This window comes from Vipera berus, assembly GCF_964194415.1.
Source record: "Vipera berus genome assembly, chromosome: 2".
Taxonomy (NCBI): Eukaryota; Metazoa; Chordata; class Lepidosauria; order Squamata; family Viperidae; genus Vipera; species Vipera berus.
In genome coordinates this window covers 264,856,606-264,875,069 of record NC_138203.1, presented here as the reverse complement: position 1 = coordinate 264,875,069, position 18,464 = coordinate 264,856,606, and the positions used below count along the sequence as shown (strand labels likewise).

Below are 18,464 nucleotides of genomic sequence, written 5' to 3'. Positions count from 1 at the left end.
TTTATTCCTAGCAAGAGCTTGACATATCACTGGCTGATATGAATACCTCCTGATCAGGGACGCAGTGGCTCAGTGGGTTAGGACGCTGAGCTTGTCGATCAGAAGGTCGGCAGTTTGGCGGGTCGAATCCCGAGTGCCGCGTAACACAGTGAGCACCTGTTACTCGTCCCAGCTTCTGCCAACCTAGCAGTTCGAAAGCACGTAAAAATGCAAGTAGAAAAATAGGGACCACTACGGTGGGAAGGTAACAGCATTCCGTGCGCCTTTGGCGTCTAGTCATGCCGGCCACATGACCACGGAGATGTCCTCGGACAAGCGCTGGCTCTTCGGCTTTGAAACGGAGATGAGCACCGGCCCCTAGAGTTGGAGACGACTAGCACGCATGTGCGGGGGAACCTTTACCTTTACCTCCTGATCTCCTTCTCTGGGTCATGTGCTTTACTTGTTTGCCTTTCTGTGTTTCTTGGCATTCACTCTTTTACCCTCCCTAAGGAGTGCCACCTATTGAGAAAATTCTCACCTTCTCTGGCATATTGCAGTATAGACACTCATTCCCCCTAAGCCTTTTGCTTTCTCCAATAAGGACCCAAATTTTCAGTACCAGCTGGTGCAGTTGGGGTTCTTGCTGAGAGAGAGGGCAAAGATTACATCCACCTTGCAAATTGCTGAGAAGCTTCTTTTGTTCTCCACACTGCTTGGTGTTTTTTCGAGTTTCCCTCTGGGCAATTCTTAATTTGCTCTCCTTATTTGCTTGCTGGATGACCAAGTAGAAAAATAAATTACACTCAGGTCATCCCGCCAGAGTATGCATGTCTATAACAGGCTTATTGATCAATATATGTATATTTCCATCCATCCAACCTAGTAATGAGGAATTTTGCAAAAGTTGCATCATTGAGGTTTAAGCAAGAAGCAACAGTTGTATCTGCTTCAAAGCAAGGTTACAGTTTAAATAAAAAAGGAGCAGCAGCTGAGGAAGCAATAAATTTTCCAAAATGTAAGAGATGACAGCAGTTATGGACCAACTGACAGGGATTGGGGGAAACAGACAAGTGATGAAATGTTTAAGAACTATGAGAGCGGATAGCAATGAGTAGTCAAGAGGGAACAGCTGTGAGAGATGGAATGTGTAAAATACAGCAAATTATAGGAAGAATTTGAAGAATCTGGGTTACTGGCTGCTCTTCCAGGATTAGAATTTGAATAATTCCCTTTTAACATCTGAAAAGTTGATCATTCTATTCTCATCTGCTCATTTTCTGAGCCCTCCAAATAACTTTACCTAGGTCAGATTCCAATACCCCCAAAAAGTAACTTCTCTGAAATGTCAATATTCCCACATTGTCAAAGCCACAACCACACAAATCAAGGAAACATCTTCAAATATTGAAATAGAGATGGACTTGAGGATATTCCAATTTTCAGAATTATCAAACTTTCAATTCCAAATATTGATGGGGACTGAACAAGAGTCCTTGGTGCTCTCTGAGTTTGGTTGTCTGTTTGCAGACATTTCATGACCTGACTAGGTAATTTCATCAATGCACTAAGCACAGGGAGCACCAAGCACTTACAGTTCAATCCTGAGCTACATATATCATCATCTATTGGGACTGAACAAGAATTTTATGTTGAGGGCACGGCTTCATGACTTATCCCAAGACACGCTATATTTTATCGGGTGAAAAGGTCAGCATGTCAAAATTTTGGTTTCCTTCTTTCCCATTTGAAATCATTATGCCACTGATTGCAATTCCCTTCCATGACCTCACACCTTGAATGCCTCACCTGCCAACTTCATGCATTTGGTGGAATCCTTTCCTGCTACATTGTAACATTTACTCCTCTTCCCTGACAGCCCCAGGAATTCAGCTGCAGTCATGGGACCTCCTCCTCACCTGTTGACAGGTCAGATTGGTGCTGAGAAGTGGCACCAGAACACACGTACAACAGTACAAGAAGCCTCTACATTCACAAAGAGATGCGGCAAGGACGCCCTTGATCTCTGGCGTCCTGCTCAAGTCCCAGGCCAGCCTGAGGAAACACCATATGAGCACAAGCTGAAGATTGACTCCTGGAAATTCAAGATAGATGTCTCGGATTCTGGAGAGGTGAAGAGAAAACCCCCGGAGGGGCCGGGGGTGACCCTATGGAAAAGCAAAATGAAGCCTCCTCCTTGGGTTTGCAAGTTATCCTTGCCTTGCTCCCGGGACTACAGCAACACAAAGAACAATGAATACGTGGCTCAGTACTTCAGGGAGACACGCCTGGTGGTAAGTCGCCTGCGCCAGGCTCTTATTGAAATCAACGAGCAGTTCAAGGGAATAATGCGTATGCGGCAGCAACTGGATGCCATGTTGGATAAAATCCGCCAGGGCCTCATGACCAACAAGCAGAGCCAAGCCATCCGAGAACACCGGGCAGAAACAGAAAAGGTGAGACTTGCATTCCTTTCAGATCCATCTCCTTCCTTGATTTGTTGTTGTTGCCGTTGTTCAGTCACTAAGTCATATCCAACTCTTTTGTGAGCCCGTGGACCACAACACGCCAGGTCACCTTGACCTCCACTGTCTCCTGAGGTTTGCCCAAATTCATGTTCATTGTATTGATGACACTGTCTAACCATCTCCCTCCTCCGCCATCCCTTTCTCCTTTTTGCCTTTCCCAACATCTTTCCCAATGAGTCCTCTCGTCTCATCTGGCGGCCAAAGTATTTGAGCTTCGGTTTCAGTGTCTGTCCTTCCAAAGGAGGGTCAGGGTTGATTTCCTTTAGGATGGACTGATTTGATCTCCCTGGAGTCCAAGGGACTTTTCTCCAGCTCCACAGTTTGAAAGCACGAGTTCTTTAGCGCTCAGCCCGTCCTTATTGTCCTCCTCTCACAGCCATACATTACATGCCAGTGAGTACCAGAGACTCACTCAGGGTTTATTCCTCTTAATACATTACAAATACCAGTTTTTCAAACTCTGGTCTTCCTTTATAAGGTGATCAGTATCAGTAATGGTGTTTACCTATCCGAGTAATGTAATGTAATGTAATGTAATGTAATGTAATATAATAATATAATATAATATAATATAATATAATATAATATAATATAATATAATATAATATAATATAATATAATATAATATAATAATATAATATAATATATAATATAATAATATAATATAATATAATATAATATAATATAATATAATATAATATAATATAATATAATATAATATAATATAATATAATATAATATAATATAATATAATATAATATAACTTGCTTGATTCCACCTTAGCTCAGAATCAATTCAGCCATTTTAAATTGTAAATTGGAGTTGTGGCCTAAATAACAACAACAACAACAACAACAACAACAACAACAATAATAATAATAATAATAATAATAATAATAATAATAATAATAATAATAATAATAATGTTGATGATGATGTTGGAAGGGACCTTCAAGGTTGTAAGATACTGGGTTCGTTGCTTCAATGACGAGACGAGGCAAGTGAGTTCAGCAAAGATCATTGTTTATTTGGTTGCAGGAACTGAACTGAGGAACAGGGCTGCGAATGCAGCAATTTATACCCTGGCCTCTAGGCGGCGGCCAATAGGTTTAAAGCAACCTATTGCTGCCCTAGAGGCAGCCAATGGTGGTGCTGGAGACAGGTTGTCTGAGGAGCTGGGAGCCGTTAGCCAGCTTCCCTGCTTGAGCAGCCTTCCAGCAATTAACCCATGTGACATTCCCCTAGCACACAGGTCTGCAAACCGCAGCTCCGGAGCCGCATGTGGCTCTTTCAGCCATCTCCTGTGGCTCCCAGTCCTCTGCCACGTGCAGTCCAAAAAAAAAAAGTGGGACTAAAAAATTTCAACCAATCAATTCAAATATGCAGGGTAGGTGTATATCTCGCCTTGGCTCCACTCTTCAGTGAAACCCTGTTCTGCGCATGTGCGCATGTACGCGCATGCGCACACATTTTTTGAGGCTCCCAGTTTTTCCTTTTGTGAGGGAACCAGTTCTGAGTGGCTCTTTCACTGTTTCAGGTTGCTGACCCCTGCCCTAGCAAGACAAAGACCAATACATTACAAAGGTCATCTAGGCCAACCCCCTGCTCAGGCCATTTACCATTTCAGACAAATGGCTGTCCAGTCTCTTCTTAAAAACTTCCAGTGTTGGAGCATTCACAGCTTCTGGAGGCAGGTTGTTCCACTGGTTAATTGTTCTCACTGTCAGGAAATTTCTCCTTAGTTCTAGGTTGCTTCTCTCCTTGGTTAGTTTCCATCTGTTTCTTCTTGTCCTGCCTTTGGGCACTTTGGAGAATAGCTCGACTCCCTCTTCTTTGTGGCAACCCCTGAGATATTGGAACACTGCTATCGTGTCCCCCCTCGTCCATTGTATGAACCTAGCCCATTCATTGGGCAAACAATGATTAACTACTCATAGCTCAAGCACTTAGTATTAGTACAAGGAAATTATTTTGCTTTTTTTTTAAAAGAGCGTATGTGCAAACATATTGTGTTCTTGGCACAGCACATCTAATGATGAAAAACTGTTCTGATGAACAAACTAATGATTTCCTCTCTGTTCGCAATATCTGTTAATGGCAGTTATATTGAAAACAGATGTTCTATTTAATCATTTGAGCTACTACTGTGACAAGAGATACATAGTTTCCATGGATTTCTTTAATTTCTTCTGAATTTGTGAGCATTACCTTGAGATCCTGCGGCAATGTGAACGATTAAATGAAAATGGGCTTCTTTTATCAGTCTTGAAACTACTATTTAACTGAATAAACTCTCTGTTGTATGATGATAATCTTCTGTCTCTAAACTTTTCATAAGACACTTTATATTGAATGCTTTTCTAGCTTTCTCCCTTATCATAGATATCTACTTCCATAAATAAAACATAGTAGAAATATATATATGGATATAGTGAAAAGAAAAATAATGACGACAAACACCCCCAACACTTAAAATTGAAATAGTAATCACACTGAGTTGCCCATTTCGTCTGATTTTATTTTAGGTATTCTTTTTTTTTTTGTATTCTTCTATTTGTGTGTCCTGACACACACAATTTATATAAACCATTCCTGCCCTGGAAGATTATGCTCAATTGCTACACATTTTTTTGAATTGGTTGTTTGATGTGCCAGATTCTGATGCATACTCCGACGATCTTATTTATCTTCACGTCTAATTGTTTTAAGTGGTTATTTAAGACTGTCTTAATTGTTGATTTTATTGCATATCGAAATTTGTGAGATGGGTGACTACATAAATTTGACAAACAAACGAGCAAATAAATATTTCCTTTCTGGCATGTAGATACGCGACAAAGTAGATGCACTCATGAAATGGGAAAAAGAGGAATTTACAAAACTGAAAAACAAACTGCAGGACATGATGGCCTGGTCAGGAGACCATCTTAAGGTAAGGAATTAAACAGATGAAGAATGGTAGGCAAGATCCCATGATCCATACCAGTGGATATTAAGGGGCTACTGACGGATGAAATAATCAAAGCAGAAAATATAAGGACACTTTATTTTTTATTTTTATTTATTTTATTATATTTATATACCGCCCTTTCCCGAAGGACTCAGGGCGGTTTACAGGGTGATTAAAACAAAAAATACAAAAGTTAAAAACAGTTTAAAAAATTATATCCGTCCCTGAACAAATAAAACCCCAGTTAAAATTAAAATTAAAATTCTCAGCCTGGGCCTGTATGTTATGGGAAAGAACTAACAAAATTACTTTATCAAAATCTGCAATCCTCTGTATCTCAGGGATTGAAAACCAGATTTTGAGAGATGAAATTCAGATTGATTAATTTGTATGGAACTGAGAATTACAGCTTGCGGGACCACACAGTTAAGTTTGTAGGTTAGCAAACTTAGGGTGATACAGAACCCCCAAGGCAAAGGGGCTGTTGCTTGCTTAGCTTACAGCAGGCATGTTCAATTTGTGGCCTTCCAGGGGTGCTCCTAAAACACAACTCAGCCGGATCAGCTAAATGCAATTTAACTTCTTCAGAGTTTCAGGCTCTCTCATCCTTGGCATATCACGTAGGAACCTGTGAAATACAGGCAGTCCTCGTCTTTAGTGACCAAAGTTACAATGGCATTGGGAAAAAGTGACTTATGACTGTTGTTCACACTTACAATCATTGCAGCATCCCTATCTTCACATAATCAAAATTCAGATGCTAGGCAACCGATTCATATTTATGACGGTTGCAGCGTCCTGGGGTCATGTACCTTTTGCGACCTTCTGACAAGCAAAGTCAAGGGGGAAGCCAGATTCAGAATAACCTGGTTACTAATTTAACAACGGCAGCGATTCACTTAAGAAAAGAAGCTGACACAAGCCATGATTTGGCTTCTCTCACACCCTGGACGGTATCTCTTTACTCTTTGTACTTTGACAATAAAGGTTTATTATTATTAAGTGGCAGAGAACTATGCTCGGCTTATCTCTAAGCCTAGATATAAGTCTAGCAGGCTGAATAAAAGTGGTTGTTTCATCTTCAGTTTCTTCATCAGCACCCAATTTCTTGCAGCAACTAGGTACATGTAGGGAAACCCTCAACACCCTGTGTGGTGAACGTGGCCGTGTGCTCGACCTGGTGCCCCAGCCTCTGCGCATGGTTCTCTTAGCGGCTGGGCGTGATTCCTGGCTTGGCCTGGACCGGCCCTCATCCCCCTGGGTGGAGCGTAATGCAACCCCAATTCCAAACTCCGTGGGACCATTCACACCAGGTAATTACTACCTAACTTTTTGGGGAGCGTACAGAAGTAAGTTCTTAAGAGACATGGTTTGATATGGCTAACTGGTTATCAAGTAATAACAAAGGTTACGTGCATTTCACATGTTAGCAAATACACACCTTTTCCTATCGTATCAGTGGCATTTCAAGAAACAAGCTGTACAAATGAGAATTTGTTAGCGGTTGAAGAAAAGAGTCTATTTCCGTGGTGGCGAACCTATGGCAGGCGTGCCACAGGAGGCACGCAGAGTCCTCTCTGTGGGCACGTGCGCTGTCGCCCCAGTCCTAGGCCTTCAGCTGGGTTTTATAAAACCTTTTCGCTTTAGGCCTCCGCTGCCGTGTGCAGAAAAAAAAAGGTTCAATCAATCCATTTCAACTTCTTAGGGGGAAAAAAGAGATCTAGCAAAGCTGGAATTGACTGATGGAACTTTTTAGTCCCACCCGGTCTGCTGTTACCACTGCAGCCACACCCACCCAATGGGCCACACCCACCCAATGGGCAACGGCCACCTGGCACCCGATGATACATAAGTGGGTTTTGCGTTGCATTTTGGGCACTCAGTCTCTAAAAGGTTCGCCATCACTATTTGGATACACATTGCAGACAAATTGCTTATCCGTTCAAAAAGTGGGAAAATTTATAGGCTCTTGGATTGCTTTTTTTCTAGAATTTCTCGGGCAACTAATGACAGTTCCTCTCAAGACCTCTGTAAGAAGTTATCAGAACCCTCAAATTCTGTAATTGCTAGAGCATCTCATACAAAGCAAAGGGGCTGTGACAGACTTAAAGAGAGACAAAAACAATCAACAGACAGGAATGATTTGTTTAGCTGATTGTACAACAGCCTAAGAAAAAGAAATCTAACAGTTTCAAGGAGTTGAACGAGATTAATGACTAATTAATAAAGAAGGGCTGCAAGGTTTTTATTTCACTGTTCTGTGCTCTAACCCTCAATTCTTGGCATTAAAATTCATTAAGGAAAGTTGAGGTGAATCTTTTTTTTTCCCAATCATGCTTTGCTGTTAAGGAGCTTAGTGTCTATCCAGACACTGAAATGATGAACAGCCCTCAAAGTTAGCCTAGTATGCCCTTATTAAGTGCTTTCTTTCACATATCAGGCAGCAAGCAAAAGCATGCATTCTCATAAGTGGCTCATCCTATAAGGAGAATTCTCACCACTGCTGTCTCTCCTTCTCCACTTTTAAAACTATATCGGTATTTCCAACTCCTCAAATTCACAAAAAAGAAGTGAGACCAAGTCAGAGGCAAAGATAAAATCAAAATGAGATACAGTAAGATGGCACATGCTTGGTTTTTTTTAACTGATATTCTCTTCTCAAAGCGACTTTCCAGACAGAGGTAATCTAATGCTCATATTACATGATGAAGGATGCGCTCATTTTTAATTGGATGAATCTAGTTGTTGGCATATTCAAGATTCTAGAATTCTTTGCCCCGAGAAAGGACTGCAGATATATTTAGGAATTTGCAAATGGTAAAGGGGTCAATCCAAAGACTTAGACCAGCACGTATCTTTTGGTCCAATTCTATGATTCAGAGGTAAAAAAAACACAAGTGACCTAGAAGAAACTTCAACTAAACAAGAGTAGATTATTTCACACGTGGCTTGTCCTTGCTTGTGAAAAGGAACGGAAGCTGGTTTGAATTATTAGCCACGTTCAACCAACAAAGCAGATTTGAGGAGAGCTCTTATTTCCTCTTGTTTCATTACTGCTGTTCTCCAGAGTGTGCAGGAGCTTTAGAAGATGCCCGGCGTCTTACCGTTCTCACCAAGGAAGTGATGCTTCAGTTACAAAAAACTATCAGTGAGGCACGAGACACCCGTAATACTGTGCACGAAGCCATTGAGAACAGATTGCAAGGCAAGATGGAGGAGACTCTCGGTCACAAGGTAATGAATGGGAGGTGTCCTGGTGTAAACATAGGTGACGTTAGTCAGACAATCCATCCATCCACTGATCTGTTCAAACAGCAAGCCAATTCTGAGAGAACGAATACGAATCTTAATGAAACTAAACAATTACAAAATGGAAGCCGTCTAACGTAAAGTCAGACTACATACACACTGCTTTTGTCATATCCTGTTCCTGTTGCTGATGAGCAGTATGTCATTAGGTTTTTTGTCTTTCTCTAGAATAGAATCAAGAACATGCGCTCTTCTCTCCTACCCCCCTCCCCACCCACCCCCAGGATCCCTGTAATTTTCTGGAACTTGCCACCAAATAACACAGCATCATTTTTAGAATAATCTGCTGATGGCTAGGAAGATTAACCTTTGCCTAACCCACTGTCCAGTTCACACAGTGTGTTAAACAGACTGAAGACTGGATAGTTTGTGATTTACGGCCTCAAATGGCAATGCCCTGGCTGATCCCATACACTAAGCAGAGTTTTCCATAGTCAACATTTAAAAGGGACCTTCTAGCATTTCCAGGACTGAAAACTAGACTGGAAGGTTGAGGAAGCATTTCTGAAGAACACGGAAAAGGTAAATTCACTTTGGTTTTTTAGTCTGTGGTTTAGTTTGTTTATTTGTTATTTATTTATCTAATTTACCGTACACTGCCGTCCATTTCACCAAAAGCAACTCTAGGTGTCATATAACAAAGTTGTTGTGAGGACCCAGCTATTGTTTTCCATGCTGTATGACCCAGACATATAAAGACATATTTGCTCAGGCATCTTAAGTGAATGCAAAAGATAGAGGTTTTTTTAATCCAGATTTAGAACTTGGTGTTATATAAATTGAACCCAACAGAATCTCTTTCGTATCAGTTCTTAATGGAACGTAGTGGACTTACATTCCCCAGTCAATATGTTGCCAAGTTTGAAAAACACTGATCTATTCAGGTGCTCCTTGACTTACAACAGTACATTTAATGACCGTTCAAAGTTACAACGGCTCTGGAAAAAGTGACTTATAACCATTTTTCACACCTAAGGCCATTGCAGCCTCCCTATAGTCATGTGATCAAAATTCAGATGCTTCACAACTGACTCATACTTAGGATGGTTGCAGTGTTCCAAGGGTCATGTGATCACCTTTTGCAACCTTCTGGCTAGCAAAGTCAATGGGGAAGCCAAATTGACTTAACAACCATGTCCCTAACTTAACGACTGCAGTGATTCACTGAAACAACTGTGGCCAGGTCATAAAATGGGGCAATACTCACTTAACAAATGTCCCACTTAGTCTTCTGTACCAGCCTGCTACCGGCCCTGCAGCAAAAGCAGGGACAACCTCTTTACAAACGGCAAGAGGCTGGAATAAAGCCTGCCAAATTTATTCACATAAAACAGAGCAAGACAAGACACCAACCATGAAACAGGAGCTAAGAAACAGGAACTATCCAAGCGGTTGCCTTCAGCAAACCAGCCCTCCCACACATTCCCCTTAAATACAGTTCAGGGCGTGGCCTCTCTCTGCCTCCTTCCGAGGTGCCCCATTGCCTTCCTCTGTTTACTCCTGATTGACTGCCTCCTGCGTCAGGCGTCCTTGAACAGGGCCAGCTGTGGGTCATATTCATCCACACTGTCAGGCTCACACAGCTGGGTCTCCGTCGTGACCAGATGAGAGGGGCCTGGCTGGGGGCTCTCATCAAGCTGTCCAATCCCCTCAGCAAGCTCTTTAACACCCCCTCCTCCTCCTCCTCTGAGTCGTCCGACCCAACTGCCGAACCCACAGGCTGACCCTGAATCACAACACTTAGGAACAGAAATGTTGGGCTCAGTTGTGGTCATAAGATTTCCTGTACTTTTAACAACAGACTTTTTAATCCTGTCCTGTTCTTCTCAAACTCTGTATCTAGACAAGGGATGCATATTAAGAATATTCCTGGTTCTAAAATATGGCGCTTAAAAAGCTAGAATTATATTCGGAAATTTAGCACGTCTGATCAGCCTGGTTCAATCGTTCCTTTATTCCCTCTCACTGGCAGGAAAAATTAGATATAACCCTGGGAGGAACACGCAGCACTCTGCACCGCTGCCAACGTTTCCAGCATGAGATGCGTCTCACTCGTGGATTGACACTGGTGAGATATTATTTATTTTATTTATTTATTTTAGTTATTGGATTTATATACCGCCCTTTCCCGAAGGACTCAGGGCGGTTTACAGGGTATTTAAAACAAAAATCGATACAAAAGTTAAAAAGAATTAAATCAAATCCTGAAAAATGATGCCTTGGTGGAGCAGTGGGCTAATGCCTACTTAAGTAACACCAGCTGCCTGCAATTAGTGCAGGTTCGCATCCCACCAGGCTCAAGGTTGACTCAGCCTTCCATCCTTCCGAGGTAGGTAAAATGAGGACCCAGATTGTTGGGGGCAATTAAGCTGACTTTGTAATAATGCCGCTGGGGGGGGGGGTGAAAGCCCTAATAAGCAGGCATATACATAGAATGAAGGCTACTGCTAAGCTTGTAAGCTGCCCTGAGTCTTCGGAGAAGGGCGGGATATAAATGGAATTAAAATATATATATATATAAAACCCCCCAAAGGCTGTAATTCTCTCCTTTAGCCCACTCCAACTCTGACTATTTATTTAAAACATTTATACAGCTGCACATCTTTCAACCAACTCTGGGCAGCTCCCAATCAAAAAAAAAACCCCACTGAAAATGATAAAACACAATGTTTTTAAAAAATATTTATATAGCTGGATTAGCTGGAGTTTGATTTGAAAAGAGTTGCTTTTCTATGCTTTGAATTTATCTCCACAGGGCCCTGAGAGTATGAAGTACCTGGAGACACGGGAAAAGCTGACACGGCCAATGGTGAGGACATATCAGAGACACGTGGGAACACAATTGCCTGAAGCTGCAATCCTCAATCAGGTAAGGGGATATTATAGCCTTTGTGTAGGATGTATAATGCAGTCTTCCAGACCATGGATTTTGGCATGGGGAGAAAATAAAAGGAAGTTTTTCAAAATAGCAGTAAAGCTGTTTTTGGCAGGTGTGCTTAATTCAGGGGTGTCAAACTCAATTTCATTGAGGGCCGCATCAACATTGTGGTTGCCCTCAGGGGGCCGGGTGGGTATGGCCAGTGTGGGCGTGGCCTACTGGGTGGACGTGGCTAAAGTGCGTATGGCCTACTGGGTGGGCGTGGCCAGTTCTACATCGTTCGCATCAAGGGTGCCTATGGGGGCCTGGGCAGGAGTGGGACAGATCTGAGGGTCTTTGGCAGAAGGAGGGTCTCTGGGCCAGGGCCAAGGCAGTGGGGGCCATTCCCTCACTGTTTCCAGGATGGCTTTGCGGGCCACATGAAACCACTTCGCGGGCCGGATCCGGCCCCCGGGCCTTGTGTTTGACATGTCTGGCTTAATTGTTCTATTTTGGTCAGTGGGACTTGCAGTGTTTGTGGCATAAAATGCTAAACTGAATTATCTGTGGGCTTCCTGGTGCTCTCTTGGTCGTTTTCTTGCAGACATTTCATTACCCAACTAGGTAACATCATCACTGCTAGAAGGGAATGTGGTTTGCTCTCTGTTTATATATAAGTGGTTTACTCTGCCACTGTTGGTGGAAGTATTTTTTTATAGTTCTCTGATTAAAACACCTCCTCAACAGCAATCAACACCCAGATAAACAGATATTAACACCAGACCAATAGTCAAGCAGCAAACAATATCCCAATTCAGGAACTGCCAACTTAAACAATCAAAAAGTAAGCAAGAGGCTAATCAAAGAATTACCAATAATAAAACAACGCTCCCACCAACACTGACAGGGCAAACCACTTGGACCTAAACAAAGAGCAAACCCCACTCCTTTCTAGCACTGATGGTGTTACCTAGTCAGGTAATGAAATGTCTGCAAAAAAAACCCAACCGAGCTCAGAGAACACCAAAGACCCCTCCTAGTTCAACCCTGAGCTACAAATACTCTCTTCTAACAAATATTCTCTTCTACTGAATTAACTGTACACCTCATTACGATGCAAGTTAACTCTGTGGATACAAAACCTATTTGCAAATACGTCCTCTCAGGCTTGCAAACCCTTGCTTACTTTTTCTTCTCTATTCTTGCTTTTTTTTTTTAATCCAGTCCACTGCACAGATTGATCGCTTCATGGAAGATACGGCCATGAATATCCAACATCTAAAAGCCACTCAGAAGTACTTGCACAAATGCATTCACAACAAGCAGACAGGCTATGATGTTGATGGTGGTATTAAACGGCTGCGGCAGCGCCGCATGCATCCACGCACCAACATGAATGAGATTTCTCAATTGGTCTATACCTAGGAAGCCGGGCAAATTAATTAGGGCTGAAATAAAAGCTGGACACTTATAGTAGTCAATTTCTTTATAGTTAAGGAGGGGAAAATATTTGACGGGCTGTGTTAATAGAACGGAATACCAAATTCAGACTAGCAAAATACTCTTAAGTCAGATTCTTGAGAGAGAAGGGGAGCATGGCTGCTTAACGTAGAATGTGGTGCAGAAGTTACAGTAGTAGAGATTAAGGTAGAGGGAAGACTCAGGTTCAAATCCAGCATTAGCCACGGAAACTCACTGGTTGACTTTGGGCTACTCAGTCTGTCTCAGTTTAACTTATCTCACAGGAAGAGCTGTGAGAAAATCTGGAGGAGGAAGCACTGCGTATGCTATCTAGCTCCTGCAACAGAGGCAGGAGATAAACAGTGAAAACAAAGGTCACTGTTACTGTTTTCTCCTATTGTAAACCTAATTTGTTGTTACCTGCAAAGTCATGTCTGACCCATCGCGACCCCATGGACAACGTTCCTCCAGGCCTTCCTGTCCTCTACCATCTTCTGGAGTCCATTTAAGCTCACGCCTACTGCTTCAGTGACTCCATCCAGCCACCTCATTCTCTGTCGTCCCCTTCTTCTCTTGCCCTCAATCTTTCCCAGCATTAGGCTCTTCTCCAGTGAGTCCTTCCTTCTCATTAGGTGGCCAAAGTATTTGAGTTTCAACTTCAGGATCTGACCTTCTAAAGAGCAGTCAGGGTTGATCTCCTCTAGGACTGACTGGTTTGATCGCCTTGCAGTCCAAGGGACTTGCAGGAGTCTTCTCCAGCACCATAGTTCAAAGGCCTCAATTCTTTGGCACTCACAGCAATACATTGCAACTGGGAAGACCATAGTCTTGACTATACGCACTTTTGTTGGCAGGGTGATGTCTCTACTGTAAACCTAATTACTAAATCCAAATCTGAGCGCACAATACACAGAATCAGAGAACAGGAAGGGACCATTTAAAGTCAACGTATTGTGTTTGAGGTTCTTAATACTCTCTGTTGTGTAGTGGGTTCGTTGCGCAGGAATGGAGACAAGGTCATGTTTATTTGCTTGCAGGATCTGAACTGAGGAACTGAGCTGCAGTCTGCAGATATTTATAGCCTGGCCCCTAGGTGGCAGCCAATAGGTTTAAAGCAACCCATTGCCACCTAGGGGCAGCCAAAAGCAGCACTGGAGACGGGGAGTCTGAGTTGCTGGGAGCCATTAGCTAGCTCCAGCTTACCACGTGGTGCTACTATTAAGCCCAATAGATAACACCCCTCCCCTCTTAGAATGAACACATCATAGCAACAATTAGCAAAATAATACAAGTTACAAGATTTATCACCATAATGACTAGGCTCCCAATAACAACACACTAAGACAGTTAACAACATCATAGCTCCATTATTGTTTCAGTACAGCAACAAGTCAACAGTACATACATTATAGTTCCTTTATTTTACAATATAATCTGCTAGATAAGTAGGAGGCTTGTGTGCCCTTTTGGAAAGCCTCAGGGTTCCAGTCACTTTCTGGTCTACCAGCTTATGCATCGGGCCAGGCAGACCAGTGTCCCTTAATGCACTTGAGTCAAAGGAATTAGAAGCTCTCTGGCTGGCCTCTCCAGGTTGGCCCACCCCAGAGTCAGATTGTTCAGCAGAGTTAGCACAATGGCTGTGAAGATCTGGTTGACTTACTCCGTCAGGGGATCCATGTTGCACTTCTGGATTCTCCTCCTCTACGCCAAATTCCTGATTGCTTAAGAAGGAAGGGTCTTGAGAGTCCATGTATGGGCTGTCTTGGCTGCTAGTTTGGGGACTTTGGGAGGGACTTATGATGCAGTCCTCGCTTAGTGGCCGTTCTGGAAACCGCTTCCTTAATTGATCAATGTGGCGTCTGACAACTCACCCTCCCTCCAGCCCCACTTTGTACGAGAGGGGACCAGATGATTTGGTAATTTTACCAGGAACCCACAGATTCCCATGTCCATAGTTTCTGGCCCATACCCAGTCGCGCACTTGCAGCCCCCTTGGGGGTTTTGGTTGAGAGGCTTCTGCTGCCACTCTATCTGGATGCAACCTGTCCAGTTTAGTGATCAGTCACCTCCCCCAATGAAGTTCTGCAGGACTTTTGCCTGTAGTAGTGCGGGCGTAGAATGCTGGCAAAGTAAAAAATCTGCCAGTCTATGATGGCAGTCCCTGTTACTATGCGTTTAAGTAACTCCTTTGTGGTCCTCACCATACGTTCAGCTTGACCATTAGAGGATGGGTGAAATGGGGCAGACATTGCGTGTCTGATGAGATTTGCTCTCAAGAAGGGCTGAAATTAAGCAGCAGTGAATTAGGCCCCATTGTCTGAAACTAAGACATCTGGCAACACATGTGTTGAGGCAGGCCATAAGGAAAAATATAAATAATACATATGGATGCTGTATGTCATAAATGTGAGGTAGGACACAACAGTGAGGCATAGAGAATAATGCGTGTATTAGTTAGAAGAAGAAGAACAAGGAAATGGAAAATGTCAAACCACACATTCACCCCTGGGGCACCTTTGGTATAGCTGTCACAGAATTCAGTTACAGCTAACCACATATGTCTCGCTTGTACCCAACCACAGACATAGCACAGGAAACTTAGATGCTAGCAAGGTGCCTGTGACCATTGTTAGAAACAAGGTTGCATGATATTTGGCTAGAATTTTGCACTGCAAAGGGGGGCTAGGGATGAGCTAGAAGGGGGCTTAGAATCCATGTAACCAATCAGAATTAATAATTTACATTTCCGTGTTCTGTGACTTTTGAAGACTATAAATGTACCTGCTTGTTTCCTGGAAAGTTGTTCAGACATTGCCTTTGCTCTCTAATCTGAACCTTTTGCGTGCAAAATAAAACAAACTTCTTTTGATTCCGAGGTCTGAGTCTCTTAATTCTGCAACAGTGTGGCAAAGAGTTTTCTCAGCACCTGGATGGTCCTAGTACTAGTCATGTTTGCAACTGGGATTACTTCAAGCCATTTGGAGTGGCTTTCTACCACTATGAGGAAGAGCTGTCCCTGAAAGGGCCAAGCGAAGTCTATGTGAATTCTAGACCAGGGAGTGTGCGTTTCCTCTCACCTGTGAACTGGGGCATTTGACATTTCAGGCCTTGATTGCTGGCATGTATAACATCCATGTACCTGTGCCTCAATAGCCTTGTCTAGGCCTGGCCACCACAGGTAGCTTTTTGCTAAAGCTTTCATTCTGACAATGCCTGGATGGCCTTCATGTAGTGTAAAGTCGCGTGCTTCACATAGAGACGGACACAGAGCTGGGGTAAAGATGAGTTTATTCTGAACAGCACGAACTGGGGAAACAGGGAAGCCTGGCGTCTATTTGTACCTGCCCAGGTGGATGGCATCCAATCAGTTCAACCCTGGGCTTCCTGCCAGTGCACGTGACAATGGGTGTAGATCCTGGCTTCCCACCAGGCTGACCATGCCTGGGGCTGTCAACAGCTTAAGTCATTAGGCTTATCCTGAGTGAGCAGTTATCGCCTGGAGCTGTCCAACCCCTCTGCTGATCTGCACCATCAGCCTCCTGTTGTGCTGTCCTTTGTGTATGCTGGGAGGCATACACTGCAAGTTGCCAAGGTGCTTTGGGGTGCAATTCAAAGTGCAGGTTGCCATCTTTAAAGTTCTTTATGGCTTCTGACTGGGTTACCTGGGGGACTGTCTTTTTCCAGTTGTTTCTACCCAACCAATTTTGTCTGGCAGGATAGATTGCCTGGGTCCTGTCAGCCAGGAAATGGCAGTTGGCAGGGCCCAGTAAATGTGCCTTTTCTGCCGTAGCACTTGCCCTATGGAACATCCTCCCTCTGGAGATCAGGATAACCCTGACCTGCTGGCCTTCCATAAGGCCCTAAAAACTTGGTTATCTGTCCAGGCACAGGGCCCCAGCTTGACAAGTGTCCCATCTCCTGGCTGTGACAACAGCCATGGATTGTAACATCATCTTATATAGTTTAATTTTTGCAATGTGATGGTAACGTTATTTGATTGTTCACTGCTCAGAATCACTTGTAATGAGATAGGGGACATACAGTTTGAATGAATGGACGTGGAAAGTAAAGACAGCTTTGTTGTTGTTGTTAGCTGCAAAGTCGTGTCCGACCCATCGCAACCCTATGGACAACGTTCCTCCAGGCCTTCCTGTCCTCTACCATCTTCTGGAGTCCATTTAAGCTCACGCCTACTGCTTCAGTGACTCCATCCAGCCACCTCATTCTCTGTCATCCCCTTCTTCTATTGCCCTCAATCTTTCCCAACATTAGGCTCTTCTCCAGTGAGTCCTTCCTTCTCATTAGGCGGCCAAAGTATTTGAGTTTTAGCTTCAGGATCTGGCCTTCTAAAGAGCAGTCAGGGTTGATCTCCTCTAGAACTGACTGGTTTGATCGCCTTGCAGTCCAAGGGACTTGCAGGAGTCTTCTCCAGCACCATAGTTCAAAGGCCTCAATTCTTTGGTGCTCAGCCTTTTTTATGGTCCAGCTTTCACTGCAGCTTACCTTCACTTAAACAGATGATGCTCCACCTAGTCCAGGGGTAGGCAATCTCGGCTCTACCTCTGCGAAGATCTTACCTGGAAAGTTAATACAACCCAGGTGGCCAGAAAGGCCCAACAGAGACTTCACTTTCTCAGTGTCTTGCAGAAGAACAGGGTAGAACAATGGCTTATGTTATGACCCTCTTTTACCGGTCTACTACAGAGAGCATCCTCTCGTATGGTATTGTGGTTTGGTATGCTGGTCTGACAGCCGCAGATAGGAAGGCATTACAGAGGGTGGTGAGCACAGCACAAGACATTGTGGGCTGTCCCCTGACACCACTGGATGACATCGGCAGGGCTCGCTGCCTTGGAAGAGTGAGGAAAATTCTCAGGGATGACTCACACCCTGGGCGGTATCTCTTTACCATCAGGTAGGAGATATAGGAGTACAGCCAGCCGTACCAACAGGCTGAAGAACAGCTTTTATCCATGGGCTGTTAGGCATTTGAACGGGAAATAATTTGATAAACTTTATGCATGATTGACTTGCGAGGCCAGTGCGTTGTGCAATTAGCTCACACAGTGTAATAAGATGGAAGGTTTGTGTCACAGTAAGTTGGGGTGGGGGCACGAAGGGTGTCAGGGAAAAATAAATTAATACTTCCCTATCAGAGGGCAATGAACCGTGGTTCATTTGACGTATGGTAAACATCAGGTAAAAATAAAGAAGCCCGAGGCATATTCTACTGTATATAAAACTTTTAATTAGAAAGCAAAAGAAAGAACTTAACTGACTACATCCTCTCATCAGACAGAATACAAAGAGAAGAGAAGAAAATAAAGTGAGAAAACTTTTGTAGACATGCACACTTAATAGCAGTTTAGGCATGAAACCA

At 43.3% G+C, this 18,464-nt stretch overlaps 1 protein-coding gene across 1 annotated transcript; it reads left to right on the top strand.

Annotated features, from left to right (window-relative positions):
- Positions 1 to 1,880: 1,880 nt before the first annotated feature.
- TEKTL1 (tektin like 1) lies at positions 1,881 to 13,048 on the top strand (the record flags this gene model as incomplete). Its single annotated transcript, XM_081315540.1, has 7 exons — positions 1,881 to 2,435; positions 5,335 to 5,439; positions 6,572 to 6,770; positions 8,525 to 8,691; positions 10,739 to 10,834; positions 11,522 to 11,635; positions 12,848 to 13,048. 7 exons carry the CDS (start codon positions 1,881 to 1,883, stop codon positions 13,046 to 13,048), a joined length of 1,437 nt encoding a protein of 478 aa, XP_081171666.1.
- Positions 13,049 to 18,464: the final 5,416 nt, after the last annotated feature.